Consider the following 15,010-nt stretch of genomic DNA (forward strand, 5'->3'; position numbering starts at 1 on the left):
CTAAGAGATGCTAGAAATTGCCTGGGAGGACAGCAAAGGGTCTAGGTAAGATGGGGAAGAAAATCTTTCTATGGAGTAACAGACACGTGTATGTGACAGCTACTGCTCCACTCCTCCTTCAGCTCCAGCTCAACTCGCATTCTGGGTGATGAGGGATCAGGAAGGATCCAACAGTCCCTTCGTTTGGGCTCAGAAACTCGCTGCCATGGGTTAGAGAGGCTGAGCCGGCGCGAGGCTCATACGTGGGGGCGATCAGTCCCAAGCCTTTCTGGACTTTGCCAAGGTGACCTCCCAACAGTGGAACCACTGATGGCAGCTGCGTGATGTGGAAAGTGGAGAAGTCCCTGTCAGGCCAGGTCACTGAGTCCTTGTTGCCGGGGTCTACCTGAGAATGAGACTTGCTCAGAGGAAGTCTAGAAGCAGAGTGACTAAAATGCTGTGGCGCATGTCTGCATTCCTAGGACCTGGCCAGCCCTCCTGCAGATGGTCCGCATGGGGCTCCCAGTCACCAGCGGGAATGGCAGCAAGTGCATCGAAGGGGATCAGGGTGACTATAGGAAGCAGTCTGCAGGGCGGCATGGAAGTCACCCTCATCAGCACCTGTGGGGTCCTATTTCAATGTCTGCTGTAGGGGCCCTGCTTTATAGTTACTCGTTTTCACAGAAAAACATTTTCTCTTAGTCCTCTGTCTCAAGCAGTTACGAGCATGTAATACCTAGTAATGGAATGCTCTCCATGAATGCAAACAAAAGCTCCAATCCTGAGAAAGGGGTAGATCCTGGGTTACACCCCCCCAGTGCCAAATATTCCTTTAATGATTGTTATTACAGTAACATTAAACAGACGCAGACATTTTTAACATGTGGACTGGTCTCTTGACTTTTCACTTGATTTTAAAAGGACTGATTTAGTGCTGGGAAAAGCCCTTTTCAGAAGCAAGCTTTGTGCGAGTTTCATTAATTCCCTTGCTCTATGGCCACAAGGAAGATGGGACCACCAGGATAACCAGCCCATCCTACGTGACTGGATATGTTCCAGCCCCAAATACAGGCCATATTTAATTTTCTCCCTTCCTTTCTAAATGAATCAGCGTCAGCCCCGTTCTGCTTCATTTTTCTCTCCGGGCTCACCTCACCCAGAGCTTTGATGTCTCCCTCCCCAGACCATCTCCCTGAAGCCTTGCTGTGTCAGTTCTTCCCCTGGTCTGTCTGTCTGTCTGTCTGTCCTTGTCTTCACGGGTTTGCTTCCACGGCCTACAATGTTGGCCAATTCTCTGCCACTCGGAAACAAACTTCCCTTCTCCTTAGGTGACTCCCCTTATCCTCCTTCGAATGTTTGTTACCTATCACAAACTTTTTGAACACGTGTTCGCTCGTGCTCTATTTGCTCACTCCCAGCCCTCCAACACGTGGTCTTCAGCCACCCGCTTGCTCCGTGCGCTCGGTCCAGCCTCCCCTGCCTCTGTCTCTGTCGCGGCTGACACCACCCACAACACGCTTTATGGAGCCGCCTCCTCTCTCGGCTTTCAGGACAATATATTCTCCCAGTTCTCCCCTGCTTCTCTATATGTTTCTTCTCAGCCTTCCTCCCCCACCACCTGCTCTCCCTCCTTGCCCTTTAGAGATTTCCTGCTGCTTCTGCCCTCTAGGCCCTTATGCCTCCACATGTTTTCCTGAGCTTGGCCACTTCTTAGGCTTCCTCGAAGCACTTACAAGCATATAACTCTCAAACCTGGGTCTCATTTTGTTTTATTTTATTATTTATTTATTTATTTATTTATGTTTATTTTTTTGAGAGAGAGAGAGAACAAATAGGGGAGGGGCAGAGAGAGAGGGAGACACAGAATCGGAAGCAGGCTCCAGGCTCTGAGCTGTCAGCACAGAGCCCAATGTGGGGCTCGAACCCACGAGCCATGAGATCTTGACCTGAGCTGAAGTCGGACGCTTAACTGACTGAGCTACCCAGGTGCCCCTGGATCTCATTTTAATTCAACGAATCATTTTTGAAAATTTGCTGTGTGCTAAGATCCAGAGTCACGTGTGACTTAATTTAAAAGTTCACTGTCTAGAACTCTTTCTTCTGAACTCTAGACCCATGCACTTGGCAGTATTTCTGTTTGCTACAGTTTGAGGATATGCATCTAATTCACAGATTAGGTGAAACAAGTTCTATACCATTAAGTTTTTTTTTTTAAAGGGTCCAGAGGCCAGCTTGACAATATGTCAGCAGATGCTGCTGCCTGCTCTGCTTCCGGCTGGAGAACATACCAGAAGCCTCTGCTGTGCATGTACACTTCCTTTGACTATCAAGTGCAGGACTTCCTCCCTCCCCCCACCGTCCCCAGACCAGCTGGAGGGTCTAGAGTTCTAAGACTATAATTTGATCTACAGACTTTTCTCCTCGTCTTTGGAACAGTATGCTATCGACAGAGTCACAGGCAGATGAGAATTAATGTAAGATGTGAGAATGGTATACAAAGTTAGTTCCGTCACTCACAGACCCTGGCCTTGACTTACCCCAACAGTACAGGGATGGTGAGGCTCGTGTAGGAAAGTCATGGACACAACTCAATGTGAAACTTAATACATGTCTTGCCTCTCTTCCAGAGTTAGGTCGGACAGATTAGGGAGGACAGAGTAGTAGCAAGTTTCTTTGAGGCTCGCCCGGCGAAGCCTCGGGGGACCAGCAGCCAGCCTTACCTCTGCTTCAAAATCTGTTTGTTGTCTTCGATGGTAACGCTGTCAGCGTGGTCCCTCTTGAAGATTTCAAAAGCTTCTTGTCGTCCTAATGACATTTCCTCTCTCATCACTGTTTGGAGACACAGGGAAATAGCCTCAGTCACAGCATCAGGATCCCATTAATTTCACTGTCACTTTAGTTAGACCACAAAGCCAGCCCTGGCTCCAAGAAGCTCACGGCAGAGAGGCTCCTGACCAGACAGGTGGCCCCAGGCTCTTCCAGCTGGCCAGCGACCCACCGAGGAGGCCCTTCCAGGGACACCCTGCACCCTGCAGGGCTGTGCCTGCACATGCATGTGACTTGTAGGGGGTGGAGTTTGGAATGTCGGGTCAGAGGAAATGAAAACCAGAGCGCCAAGCCCTGGATTGCCGAGAACATCTGTGAATGCACTTTCTGCCATCATTCAGTGCCACATTTCTCCCCGTTTTCCTGTTATGCCCCGTTTTGGTTTTCTGTTAAATTTCACGTTGAATTTCCAGGCATTTAGTTAAAAGAAGTACAATACAGACTGAAAGATATAGAATCTAGAAAATTCCGCTCTTGGTGTTCATCTAACGATGCATCATTGCAGCCCCTAGTGAGGGGCCTCAGCTCTTACTCAGAGGTGAGGTTCTCCATTGCAAGATCCAGGAATAGATGGTGATGGAGGCCCCTAGTCCATATCTAACTCCTGCGTCCTGTGTCACCATCACCACTATGGGCCAGCCCTTCACTGTTAGGCCCTGCTCAGGGGCCAGATTCTGAAACCCAGAGTCAGAATGGCCAGGGACCGTGGAGTGAGCAGGTGACATTCCTGCACTGCAGCCCTCTTCCTCCTAGCCTCCCAGAGCAAGAGGCAGTGCAGGTGTGTGCCTGGGACTCCCTGGGTGACAGCCGAATTCACAGCTGGATTTGGGATGAATCTATGGGGGTTTTTTGTTTGTTTGATGCCTCTTTTAAAAACATTGGTTCCTGTTCCCCATGTTTTCATCTGGTTAATTCTACGTACCCTTGAAAGCCTGGCTGAGTGTCACCAACCCCACGAAGCTTTCCCTGAGGCCCAGGCAGCAAGAATCCTCTTTCCACTATCTACCTATCAATGTAGCTGTGACACGCACAGCCCAGTAGAAGTTGTCACTTTACATGACAATCCTTTCTGGGGACATGTACATTTCTAGGAGGTACAGATTACATTTTTGCAGATCCCTGGTGCCTTGCTCAATGTCTGGCATTTAGAAGGTGCTCATCATATGTCTGTTAAGTGAATCAGGTCAGGAATGAGCCAGGAGTGACAATGAGCCTTGTTCTAATTGCCACATGAACATGCTCCAGGGTGAGAGGGGTTCGCGATGAGGCCCCCGGTTCTGGAGATGCATTCATATGGGCCACATACCACATCTCCTCTTGCCTGGAAAAACCCTGCTGAGTCTCATCACCCAGCCTCGGGGTGAGGAACGGGACCAGCCCATCTGACACCAATTTAATGATTACTGTTGATAAAAATAGCACCGTGAAGAATGTCTGAACGGTGAGGCACACAAGACACCCCACCCTTTTCCAATCAGAAGCAAATGGGCACATCTCAGTTTTGTCTCCACATCTGTCCTGCACACTCCAGAATCGGGTGGGCCTGGGAATGGGTTTGTGGGAGACTCGGAGAGAGGAGCCCCCATGCATGAGAGACATTAACTGGAGGGCACTTTTTATCCAGTGGAGCCCACCAGGAGCCAAGGGACTCACGCCATACCTCTCCCCGGCCCCTGGTCTGTGCCAGTTCTGGCAGTGTATGCTTTTCACTGCAAATTAAACGGGAACGGAGAGGAGAGGGAGTGAGTCTCTCTGGAATGGGGTTGCGGAGGAGGAAAGCTCTGCGGAGACCACATGGGAGCCTGCCTGCGGGATCCCCCAAATTGCCTCCCACGGAGGAGGTGATGAGAAGGCTTCCACCAACTGGCAGTAGCAGGGGGGAGCGTGGTGGGGAGGGTTGTTCGAAAAGCTGCAGTGAAAGAGATGGGTTCATGGCCTCTTCTCTCCTGGCTCTGCCTTCTTTTGGAGCTGACAGTCCAACTTGACAGCTGGGTGGGTTGACCATGCTGAGGTTTTGCAGTGCTCATAGAACTGTTACAGCAGTAGGTCCTGGATGAACTTAGAACCACCTGCAAACCCCACTGCATCCTCCCAGAGGTATGCCGGGGCCTGGGCGGTGGGAGCAGAAAGGACATGGAGCTCAAGAGGAGATAAGCCCAGGCAGGTTGCTTGCCATTACTTTACAGAGCATCTCAAAAGTCTTGCTAAAAAATTTGGGGCCAACGTCGTCTCACAGTATATATGAGTCACCAGTTTCCAAAGACTTAAAATTCAGGTGATGTACACATTACAACAAAGTTACCCTGGAACAACTTCAATCTTTTGGTGATTTAAGAGGTGCTTGGGGTCCTGCAGGGTCGTGGGCTTATGGGCAGGAATGCACTATCAGACTCCCCCACCCCTGCCCCTGCTACAAAGGAGAAAGTATTCCGGAACTGGAGTTCTCTGCTGGCGGTGAGCTCAGGTGAGTGGACATTCACAGGACGGCTAACAATCTGGCAGCTAGCATCCTAAATGCCTAAATGTCTGCTCAAGGAGAGGCCAGGGTGCTGTGGCAGAGGATGCCTGTGGTCTGAAGGCGGAGAGGCAACGTGAGGCCTGGACGCCTACCGAAGACTTGTCTCCACCTCGTGTCCCCTCTCAGGATTTAGAGAACAGCTTTCCCAGATGGCAGGATCTGGCCCTGAAGCGCACAATGTACGCGTGAGAAAGAGTGAAGGCAGTTGGAGCACCAGGGTGACTACAAGCTAATGAGATAATAATCCATTTATTTATTCTCTCCACCAGCATTTCTTTACCTAAGGCACTGTGGTTGGTACGTGACACGCGTACCACACACTGTGGTTGTGTACGAGATACACACTTGGGCAAGACGGTTAAAGCTTTGATCTTTGCCCTTAAAGAATTCAAAGCCTCGTGAAGGGGAAAGGAACAGGAACAACCACAGCGGAAGCTGCTGCCTGCCACGAGGGAGACACGTGCCCGGCGCTGGGAAACAGCGAAGAGGGTCAGCTCCATCAGGGAGACTCGGAGGGATTCCGAGAGACCGGCAGCACCTGCCAGGTGGGAAAGAGGGGGCAGAAGATCCCAGGTGGAGGGGGCAGAGGAGGAGGGTGCATTAAAAGGGCAACTTCATTGATATGCATGGTTCTGCCACCCAATAGGAATGAATGACCTTTGGGAGAATAAAATGAGTTTCCTACATGCTTTATGCTAACCACTGTATCAAGTGCTTCCTTCCATATTGTTTTAGTTAACCTTCTCCAGGATCCCTGGTCAAATATCATTTTATAGATGAGGAAACCAAGGCTTGGTTAAAGAAATGGTTGTAAAGGGGTAAGGATGGTCCAGCTTTTAGAGTCAATTCTGCTCTTAGATCAGTTTTTCCAGGGGAAGTCTATCTGAGGGAGGAGGTGGGGGCTGGGTCTCAAAATGAGCTGGTAGGAGTAGGTCTGCTTATGAGATTATACTCTCATTAGTGTTTTCTCTTGTCCAAAAGTTGGAATTTTCTTTACAGTATCACTGAAAAAAGAGAATCATGAATTTTGTTTTACTATTTACATAGTTTACTTCATATGTTATTTTTTTAATGTTTATGTATTTATTTTATTTTGTTTGAGAGAGAGAGAGACTGAGACCAGAGGAGGGGCAGAGAGAGTGAGGGAGAGAGAATGAATCCCAGGCAGGCTCCTTGCTGTCAGCACAGAATCTGACGTGGGGCTCGAACCTATGAATGATGAGATCATGACCTGAGCTGAAATCAAGAGTTGGACGCTTAACTGACTGAGCCACCCAGGTGTCCCTACTTCATATGTTCTATTATTATTTCGAGAATTTGTGCACTTTGTGGGGCAAGGGGTTTTAGGCAGTTTTGTTTGCTGCAGTATTCCTAGCACCTGGGTGGTACCTGGCATGTAGGCTGAACTCCAGTTCTTTTGAATGAATGAATGGATGGATAGATGGATGGATGGATGGATGGATGGATGGATGGATGGATGAATGTTTTAGATGCTTAATGTTCTTCCTTCTGGTATAGCATATTGTGATATGATGGGGGAAGTGCATTCACTGCTCTTCCTCCCTCCACCACCATTCTTCTGGGTGGGTATATCCCCTCTACGGTGTGATTTTAGAAATTCAACACCACTGGGGCGCCTGCGTGGCTCAATCGGTTAAGTGTCCGACTTCAGCTCAGGTCACGATCTTGTGGTTTCAGGTTCGAGCCCCACATCAGGCTCTATGCAGCTCGGACCCTGGAGCTGCTTTGGGTTCTGTGTCTCCCTCTCTCTCTGCCCCTCCCCTGCTCACGCTCTGCCTTTCTCTATCTCAAAAATAAATAAACATTAAAAAAATTATAAAAAAAAAAGAAATTCAACACCACCTTCTCCCACTACATGTCACTATGCTTCACAGCCCACCCTTAGAGATTCCAACTCCAAGAAGTTTTTATAGAAATGTAAATACTCTTGAAGGCATCCCCATTTTAGGGCTAGCAAAGAAAAACTCCGTGATCTGTTGACAATTAGCTAACAGGTCCTGCAAAGATGAGACATAAGATGGTGTCTCAGGCTGGTGCCAAAATGGGGGAAATATGAGCTTGGAAAGGAAGGCGCGATGGCAAAAGATAAATTGTGCCTTCTCCCCAGCTTTGTTTAGTCTGTCAGACTCAGCTGCTCATTGAAGCTTTGGACCTTACAAGTTTCCATTTGCCGTGACCATGTCTAGCTCTTAGTTGTTTCTTTCAGCAAATTTCAATCATAGGTCCCTGTGTCGAATCCCAGAAAATAGGGATGACTCAGAGAAGCCTGCTGGCTTGCTGAGTCACAGGACTGCTTCAGACCCCGAGGAGAGCAAATAAAACATTATGGGGCAGTATAAAATTTCAATCAAAACAAAGCAAAAACCAACAAACAAACAGACAAAAAAAAAAAAAAAAACACAACCCTAAAGAAGAGGAGTTTCTCAGTCTCAGTCCCCAAAACACGACATTACAATTCCAGGGTGTGAGTGGGATGGGAAACACTTCCAAACCCTAAAGGTACAACCTCTTGTGGGTTTTGATACTTATTATGAACAGCACTTAGGTAGAAATGGCAGACAATAAGGCACTCTCAAAATTAGCCTTGGAGTGGGGCTTCTGAAAATGTTAGGCATACAAAATTCTTAGGTACTGGTCCCTCACCCATTTCTTAATATTCTCTCTTTTGCCATCCTGAAACCTGGTTCCTTATTTTGCTAAAGATTACACATCCGTACTTTTGGAAGCCCTCCCCGCCCCCAACACAGGGTCCCATGGAAACCAAATGGAAAGGAAAAACATCGGAAGTGGAGAGTTTATGCTACTGCCTTTGGGCCTGCTGTCTGATTTCCTTTAGTCTGGAGCACATGGGCCAGAGCCCATTTTCCTGGCTGCCCCAAACAACCTACTGCTGCTTAAGCTATTGCTTAAAAATGGACAAAAGTACAATGATGGAGAGTTGTGTTATTCATGCTGAAAAATGATTTCCTGGTCAGAGCCAAAAATATATTTTCCTTCGGAAAGACACCTATTCCTGGGGTGCCTCAGTTCCCTCTGACTGAAGAAGGAAGGGGAGAAAAGAAGAACCACCAGGGAATGAGGAAAAGTGAGCAATGGGGTGGATTCTGAGGGGAAGGGGGCTTAGATCACAGTGTTTGGGACTGAAAGCAAAAGAAGGCTCAGAGCTGGGTGGGGGACATTCAAGGCTGAGACAAGGTGGAAGCTGGATGTGGGGGATAATTACACAATCTGTGGCTTGGGAGAGGAAGCTTTCAAAACAGAAGGTGAGGGACCTGGCTTTGAGATAGTGGTATGATGAATGCCTACAATATGTAGAACATGGAAATGCATCTAGTAATGAGAAGCAACAGGCAGGGATACAGTGTGGTTTTGTAGAATATCTGATCTAAGGTTCTATATGCATTGAAATTTCTCAGTAAATGTTGATGGAGGTGAAATACACAAAAATATCCCCATATGAATAGAAGAGAATTCCATCCTTTGGTGTGTAGAGAAGTTAGAATGAATGGACCAGTATGAGGGAGAGAGATGAAGAATTTTGATGAGAAAAAGGGATAATCTATCAAGGCAGCATGAAACATAAAGGTCAGGAGGGAAATGAAGGAAAGGTCAGTGGTCCAGCACTCTTGGGAATGGTGCCTGGAACAAGGATGTCCCAAGGGCCATTGAAAGGAAATGGTGGCTACAGCCAGAAACTCTGGGGTGAAGGGACAAGTCAGCAGCTTCTAGAATGAAAAGCAAAGGGCCCACTGATACTGGACTGAATATAGTCCAGCTTCTAGCACCATGGGGAGGTGCTAGAAGATCTTTATAAAGAGAAATGGACCATCATCTCCCAGAAATATTAGAAGGGGCATTTGAGATATTGCCTTTACCTTCCTCCCTGCCATTGTGGGGAAGACACTGTCATTTAGGAAGGAGGAGGTTTCTGGAAGTTATGTGGAAGATGGCACATATGTAGCCCCTGCCTGGGGGAAGTGGGAACCACCTTCCTTCCTCACCCTCACCGAAGACATTGTCAGACAGCCGAAGTCACTCATCTCCTATAACAGGTGGCTCTCGGATGATTACCCAATCAAATGACAACTGGTGTTACTTTCATCCTTCCTATGCTTCCAGGTAAAAGTAACAGCCCAGTTCTACCACCTTAGGAGTGGACATGCAGGTGACTTTCCCCAGGGAGCCGTGTCATGCCCTCAAGTGCCAGAATCACTGAGAGTGGCTGTCTGGGAACAGATGCCAAGAAGCCTGCTGTCCATGTTCCCCACTGCCTGGGTGATGGAGGTCACCACAGCAAGCAGTTCCATGTGCCATGGCTCTGTTTACATTAAGGGCCAGGAGCAGCTCAGCTACAATTTGAGGGGTTTCTGGGCGGGTACAGCAGGGTATGGAATCTGAGGATGAGGGGAAGACGAAACCACTTAGCCACGGCCAAAGTGACTGCAGATGTGAAGACCAAGAGTAGATCTTTTGGGGTGACCAAGGACACTTGCCCAACCTACTTCCCGCTTTTGACTGACACTTCTGAAATGAGTTGGTGCCCAAGGCCTTGGGGTTAAAGGCCTATGTTCAAACCAGAAGATACCACCTGGGCTAAAGTCCCCAGATGAGGACTTGCCTTGGAGTTTCCTAAATTGCCACATGAAAGCTGTCAAAGGAGAACCTCTAATTAGTAGATTCTTAGGGCTGGCTTGGACCAGGCTGAAGCATGGTAGGCTTGGCAGGGGCTCGAGGGAGTGGAGTAAAGGGAAAATCTGAAGTGGAAAGCCACGGAAACCTTAGGAGACCCACCCAATAGTGGCACCACATCTAAATAAATCAAATGGGTTCCTGACTCCTGGTGCCAGAAATCACACATCCCACCAGCAATCCTCACCGGCCCAGAAGTGCAGACCATGTGGGCTGGGTGGAATTAAGGGGCAGTGTTCGAGGCCGGTTGTGTTTCTCTTTCGTCTTGGTAACCATGTCTGATTCACCCCCCTGCTTCAGCTGCATCCTGGACATTAGCCTGAGGGGGTGCAGAAAGGCCCAGTGTGCCAACCAAGTGGACAGGCTTGGAGGCTCTGAAAGAATGGCAGCTGCTTGAGGGCAGTGGCCCATTTCCAGCAGGAACATAAAGCCTTTAAGCAACGGTCCTGAAGATCATCTGCAGAAGACCTTCATTTTCCTAACCCAGCCTCTCTGGGGTTTTTGTTTTGTGAGTGTTCTCATTCAGGACAAAGTGCCCATGTGGGTTGCTTAGAAAAACTCGTGGACAGACACAGGCATGGAGCTTGGAGAACAGCCTGGGTCATGTTGGCATTTCTGTGTTTTGGAGTTAACTCAGGAATCTGGAGGCCAGCAACGTTTCCATTAAATAAGACAGCATGCTGTGGCTCCTGCTGCCAGGCGAAACTGGATCTATGGAGTCTTTTCCATCGATTTCAGTCCATAGATGTGGCAGCCTTGGTGTCCAATTCCATGCCCAATATTTGGGCCAACACTGGAAATCTGGGTGGAAGGACATGTGTGCTCTAGCCCTTTGAGTTAAAGGGCAGTTGACTGAGAGGACCACTGAACAGAAAGGTAGCATTCCTCTTCAGCTTAATAAGAGGCGCCAAATTCTGCAGAATTTGAAAAACACAGGATTCCCTGAGTTTGAGGTGTCCTGACCATTTCCAAAGGCCATGGTTAACAGGGTCCTATTGACTGGCTTCCACCCTGATGAGTTCAGTTCTCATGTCAGTCTGTGATTTGGGGGTAATGGCTAGAGCACTGCTCACATGCCCTATGTCTGAAAAATGAGGCAGGTTTTCTATCTGTGCCTAAATTAGAAATGGATTCTACTGTCGTCTCAAATTTATTTTGATATATTCTTAAAAGAGGATTAAAAAGAATCCATTCTAGCCTAGTAGCACCTTCCACGAAATGCATGTATATTTAAATAAGATTCTGTTTCTCTGGCTTGGAAATAAGCAAAAAGTGAAATGAAGTTTGGATATGCTCATATTCATTCCTTGGGGGCAAAAAAAGAAGGGAAAAATTATTTTTTGTGTGTCTTCTATGTGATAGGCACTTTTAATGCTTCATAAATATGAACTCACAGATACTAACTAATCTTCACAACACTGCCATTGGTGGTGATGGTGGAGGAAGGAAGCTAATGCTTATTGAGAACTTTGTATGTGCTGGAGGGATTACATCGGTTGTCTCTCTTGATTCTCACAGTGACCCTGTCAACTAGGTAGTATTGGGCCCATTCTATGGGTAAGGTAATTGAAAGTGGTTAAAAGTGACCCCAAGACAACAGGTAGCAAAATGGCAAAGCCATAACTTGATCCCAGGTTTGTCCCACTCCAGAAACCTCTTTCTGCATGCTGTGTTGCTAAGTGAAAATCATTTGCCAAGTGGAAATGATCTCATGAATACCAGCAAACCACTGATGTCAGACCTATGGGCTCAGGAGATCAAGAGAAAAAGGCAGTTGGGGAGACTCATGACTTGGGATGTGCACTGAAAACCATGAAGGCACATGGCAGCTCAGAAGAGCTGGAGATGTTCATGAATGGGAAGCTGGGGCAGGCACCAGATGGCCGGGAGGAGCTGCTTTACCCAGAATCCCAGGGGCTGGGTAAGGATCAGAGGTAAAAGGAGGGTTGTAGGGGAGCCTCGGTTCTCTGTCAGGAGGACTTTATTAGTTAGCCAACTAGGTCAGGTCCAGTTAAGTACTTATTTTTACCTAATCTACATGGAGCTTGCACCCTGAAGAGACTCCACAATCCAAGAGTTTATGCACTTAAAATGGCGGTGTTGGACTGAAGCAGGGGGATACTCTAGAGATAAGGGGCAGGGTCCAGGTTCTAAGAGTGTATACTTTGGCAGAGAATAATTTTCCATCCCTAAATGAGCAATAGCCAGGAGAAAGAGGTGAAAAGGATCCAAAAGGCCATTATTTTCCCTTTGACCCCTCTATATCCTGACTGCTTTTTCTCTGGAAAGAATTTCATTGTTTAAATGTAACATTTGTTTATCCACTTAGGCAGTGAGTCAACTGGAGAAGTAGACCATCTGTCAACAAGTACTGAGTATCTGCTCTATTGACAACCCTCTTCTATGGTGACTGTTACAGATAAATGAAAAAATTATTATTCTTGACCTTATGATAGAAAGCACTGGGGGGGGGGGGTATGGGAAGGTCAAAGCTTACTTTATAAAGCAGGTGAATACTCATAGACAGTGTGTTGGTGGTAATATGGTGCAGATGGTGTAGATGGTTGCAAGAAAGCGAAAGAAGGGGTGTGGTCAGATTGCTGAGAGCTTTTCAAGAAACATTCCTCCTAAGGCGGTTTTAAAGAAACTGAGGAGCAGGGGCTGGAGAAATGGAGGCTGGTGTTGCTCCCTGCATAGGGAACAGAGAGGAAAGCCATGGTGTGGGGAGGGGCCCACGGTGTTCAGGGACTGGAATGGAGATTGGGAGGATCTTAGGGCTTCCTTTGACTGCAGTGGGAATTGGGGCCCAAGTGACCTCTGGGTCTTGACGTCACACCTTTAACTCGTCCCCTGCATCCCTGGGCATAGGTGCCTTGAGTTTTTCACAGGCTTGTCAGGCAATTCCCCCTCCCTCAAATGATTGGAGAATATCTGCTTTAGAGGGGAACACTGGGCTATTCTTCTACTACTCTTGTGCTGTGGTTGGGGAAAGGCGATAGAATTTAAAGTAGGAAGATGTGGTCTTTTTTTTTTAAGTTTATTTATTTTTGACAGAGGGAGAGAGTGAGCATGAGTGAGGGAGTGGCAGAGAGAGAGAGAGAGAGACAGAGAGAGACACAGAGAGAGAGAGAGACAGAGAGAATCCCAAGCAGGCTCCCCACTGTGAGTGCAGAGCCCGAGGCAGAGCTCAAACTCACAAACTGGGGGGATCATGACCTGAGTTGAAGTCAAGAGCTTAGCCGACTGAGCCACCCAGGCACCCAGGAACATGTGGGTTTGAGTGCTGGTTTCACTTACTAGCTGTACGACCTATGCTTTGAGTCTCATGTTTTCATCTATCAAATGAAGCTAGTAAGAACTCCTGTCTCTTAATGTTACTGTGAAGGGTTACTAAGAGATGGTGGCACTTATGTGTGTCTCCATTTTGGAACTGCTGAGTGCCTGTGCAGGGAGCTATTTGCATGACTACTTCATCCACACGCCTCCTCCATCCCTCAGGCCCCAGCTTCAAGCTCAGTGCCAAATGTAGTATATACTCCAAACAAGCTTTGTCAACTGAATGAATGAGCAAGGATGAGGTATCTCTAGTTAACTTGTTTTTTTCTTAAGAGCATTATTCGTTAAACTGTACATGCATCTCTAATTCAGTTTTATGTATATATTTTACAATAATAAAGCTGAATATGGCAGCTATGAGTCATTTATTTAAAAGTTTCTGATGGAATGAATGAATAAATATGGCATATGCTACAAAAAGTAAAAGTGTAAAACTGAGTTATTATTGTCATCATAAGTAATAATGAGTCATCTAACAACCTTCCCACCACAAGCTGTTTAGAGCGCAAGAACTACTTGAATACAGGAGGAGAATTCTGAACGCAGTTGCAAGGTATGGGCTGGCAATGGAGGGAGACAACTGTGGTTTAAACTGTCAGGCAGGTTCCACTGTCCCTGTGCTCTGCTTCTGGACCACCTCAGCCAGGCTCATTCCATAGTGACAACCTCATCTCATTGGGGAAATAAACACAACAGGACAAGGGCTTCCTTGTCTTCCCAACACCAAGTCTACCAGTGGACTCACTGCAATCCAGGCGACAGTGGGACCAAGCATCCACCATCTTATCAAAGGCCAACCCCTCTGCCAGGCTGTGGTTCCCAAACTCTCCTGGCCTTCTTCCCTTAACCCTTCTCTCTTGCTTGAGCAATCTCCCCCTCGTCCTTGGGTTATTTCCATCAGCACAAAAACCATATTTTAAAATCCATGTTGACTTGGTTATAGTTAGATGTAGATATATCTGGATTTGTAGACACAAAGTGGAAGGTTAAAACATTCAATGTTCACTGGCCTTGATTTCATTAGTGAAATAAAGGACAAGGTCATCTGTTTATAGGGGGATGGCAGAGTAAGAGATACAGGGACATTTAGATACCTAGAGGAAGGAAAAAATACTGTCTTACCAGAATTTTCCTCCTACCCATTAACCTTCGGGTAATCTATTTCTCTGGTCCCTTTTCCTAAAAAATGCCTCATCGGGACTGTCCATCTTTACCGTCTCTATTCCCTCACCTCCCATTGTCTCCTCAATCCAGTCCAATGGAGTTTCAATCTGTCTCCTCCACTGAAACTGCCTTTTAAGCATCATTAGGGACCTAAGCATTGCTAAAACCAGATATCAGTTTTCTGCTCTTATTTCAGCTGACCTCTCAGCAAACGGTAGGGCAGTCAAGTCACCAACTATTCCACATGCCAGCACCCAGTTCCTAGAACTCCTGCAGGTGGGGAGGTGCCCATGGGTGGTTCTGGCCAGTGTGCTGTGAGCCGCCATGATATGTGTTACCCCTGGCTGAAGCACTGCAGACTCGCTGTGCAGTTTTCCGTGCTCTCTCTCCTCTCACTCTGGGGATCTGTGTCAGCCTGGGTCCCTGGTGATTGTGGAGCAGAGCTTCTGCTCTTCTGACCCACAGTATTCACACAGG

General features: G+C 47.4%; 1 protein-coding gene across 6 annotated transcripts in view; it reads right to left on the bottom strand.

The window, feature by feature from the left end:
- Positions 1-15,010, bottom strand: part of KIF6 (kinesin family member 6) — a 386,490-nt gene that overhangs the window by 95,454 nt on the left and 276,026 nt on the right. For all 6 annotated transcript variants that reach the window (XM_019830554.3, XM_006931669.5, XM_045057492.1 and 3 more), the window contains one exon: positions 2,700-2,808. In XM_019830554.3, coding sequence (XP_019686113.1) covers positions 2,700-2,808 — 109 coding nt within the window. The remainder of the gene's footprint in view (positions 1-2,699; positions 2,809-15,010) is intronic.

Source organism: Felis catus, chromosome B2, assembly GCF_018350175.1.
Source record: "Felis catus isolate Fca126 chromosome B2, F.catus_Fca126_mat1.0, whole genome shotgun sequence".
In the NCBI taxonomy this organism is placed as follows: Eukaryota; Metazoa; Chordata; class Mammalia; order Carnivora; family Felidae; genus Felis; species Felis catus.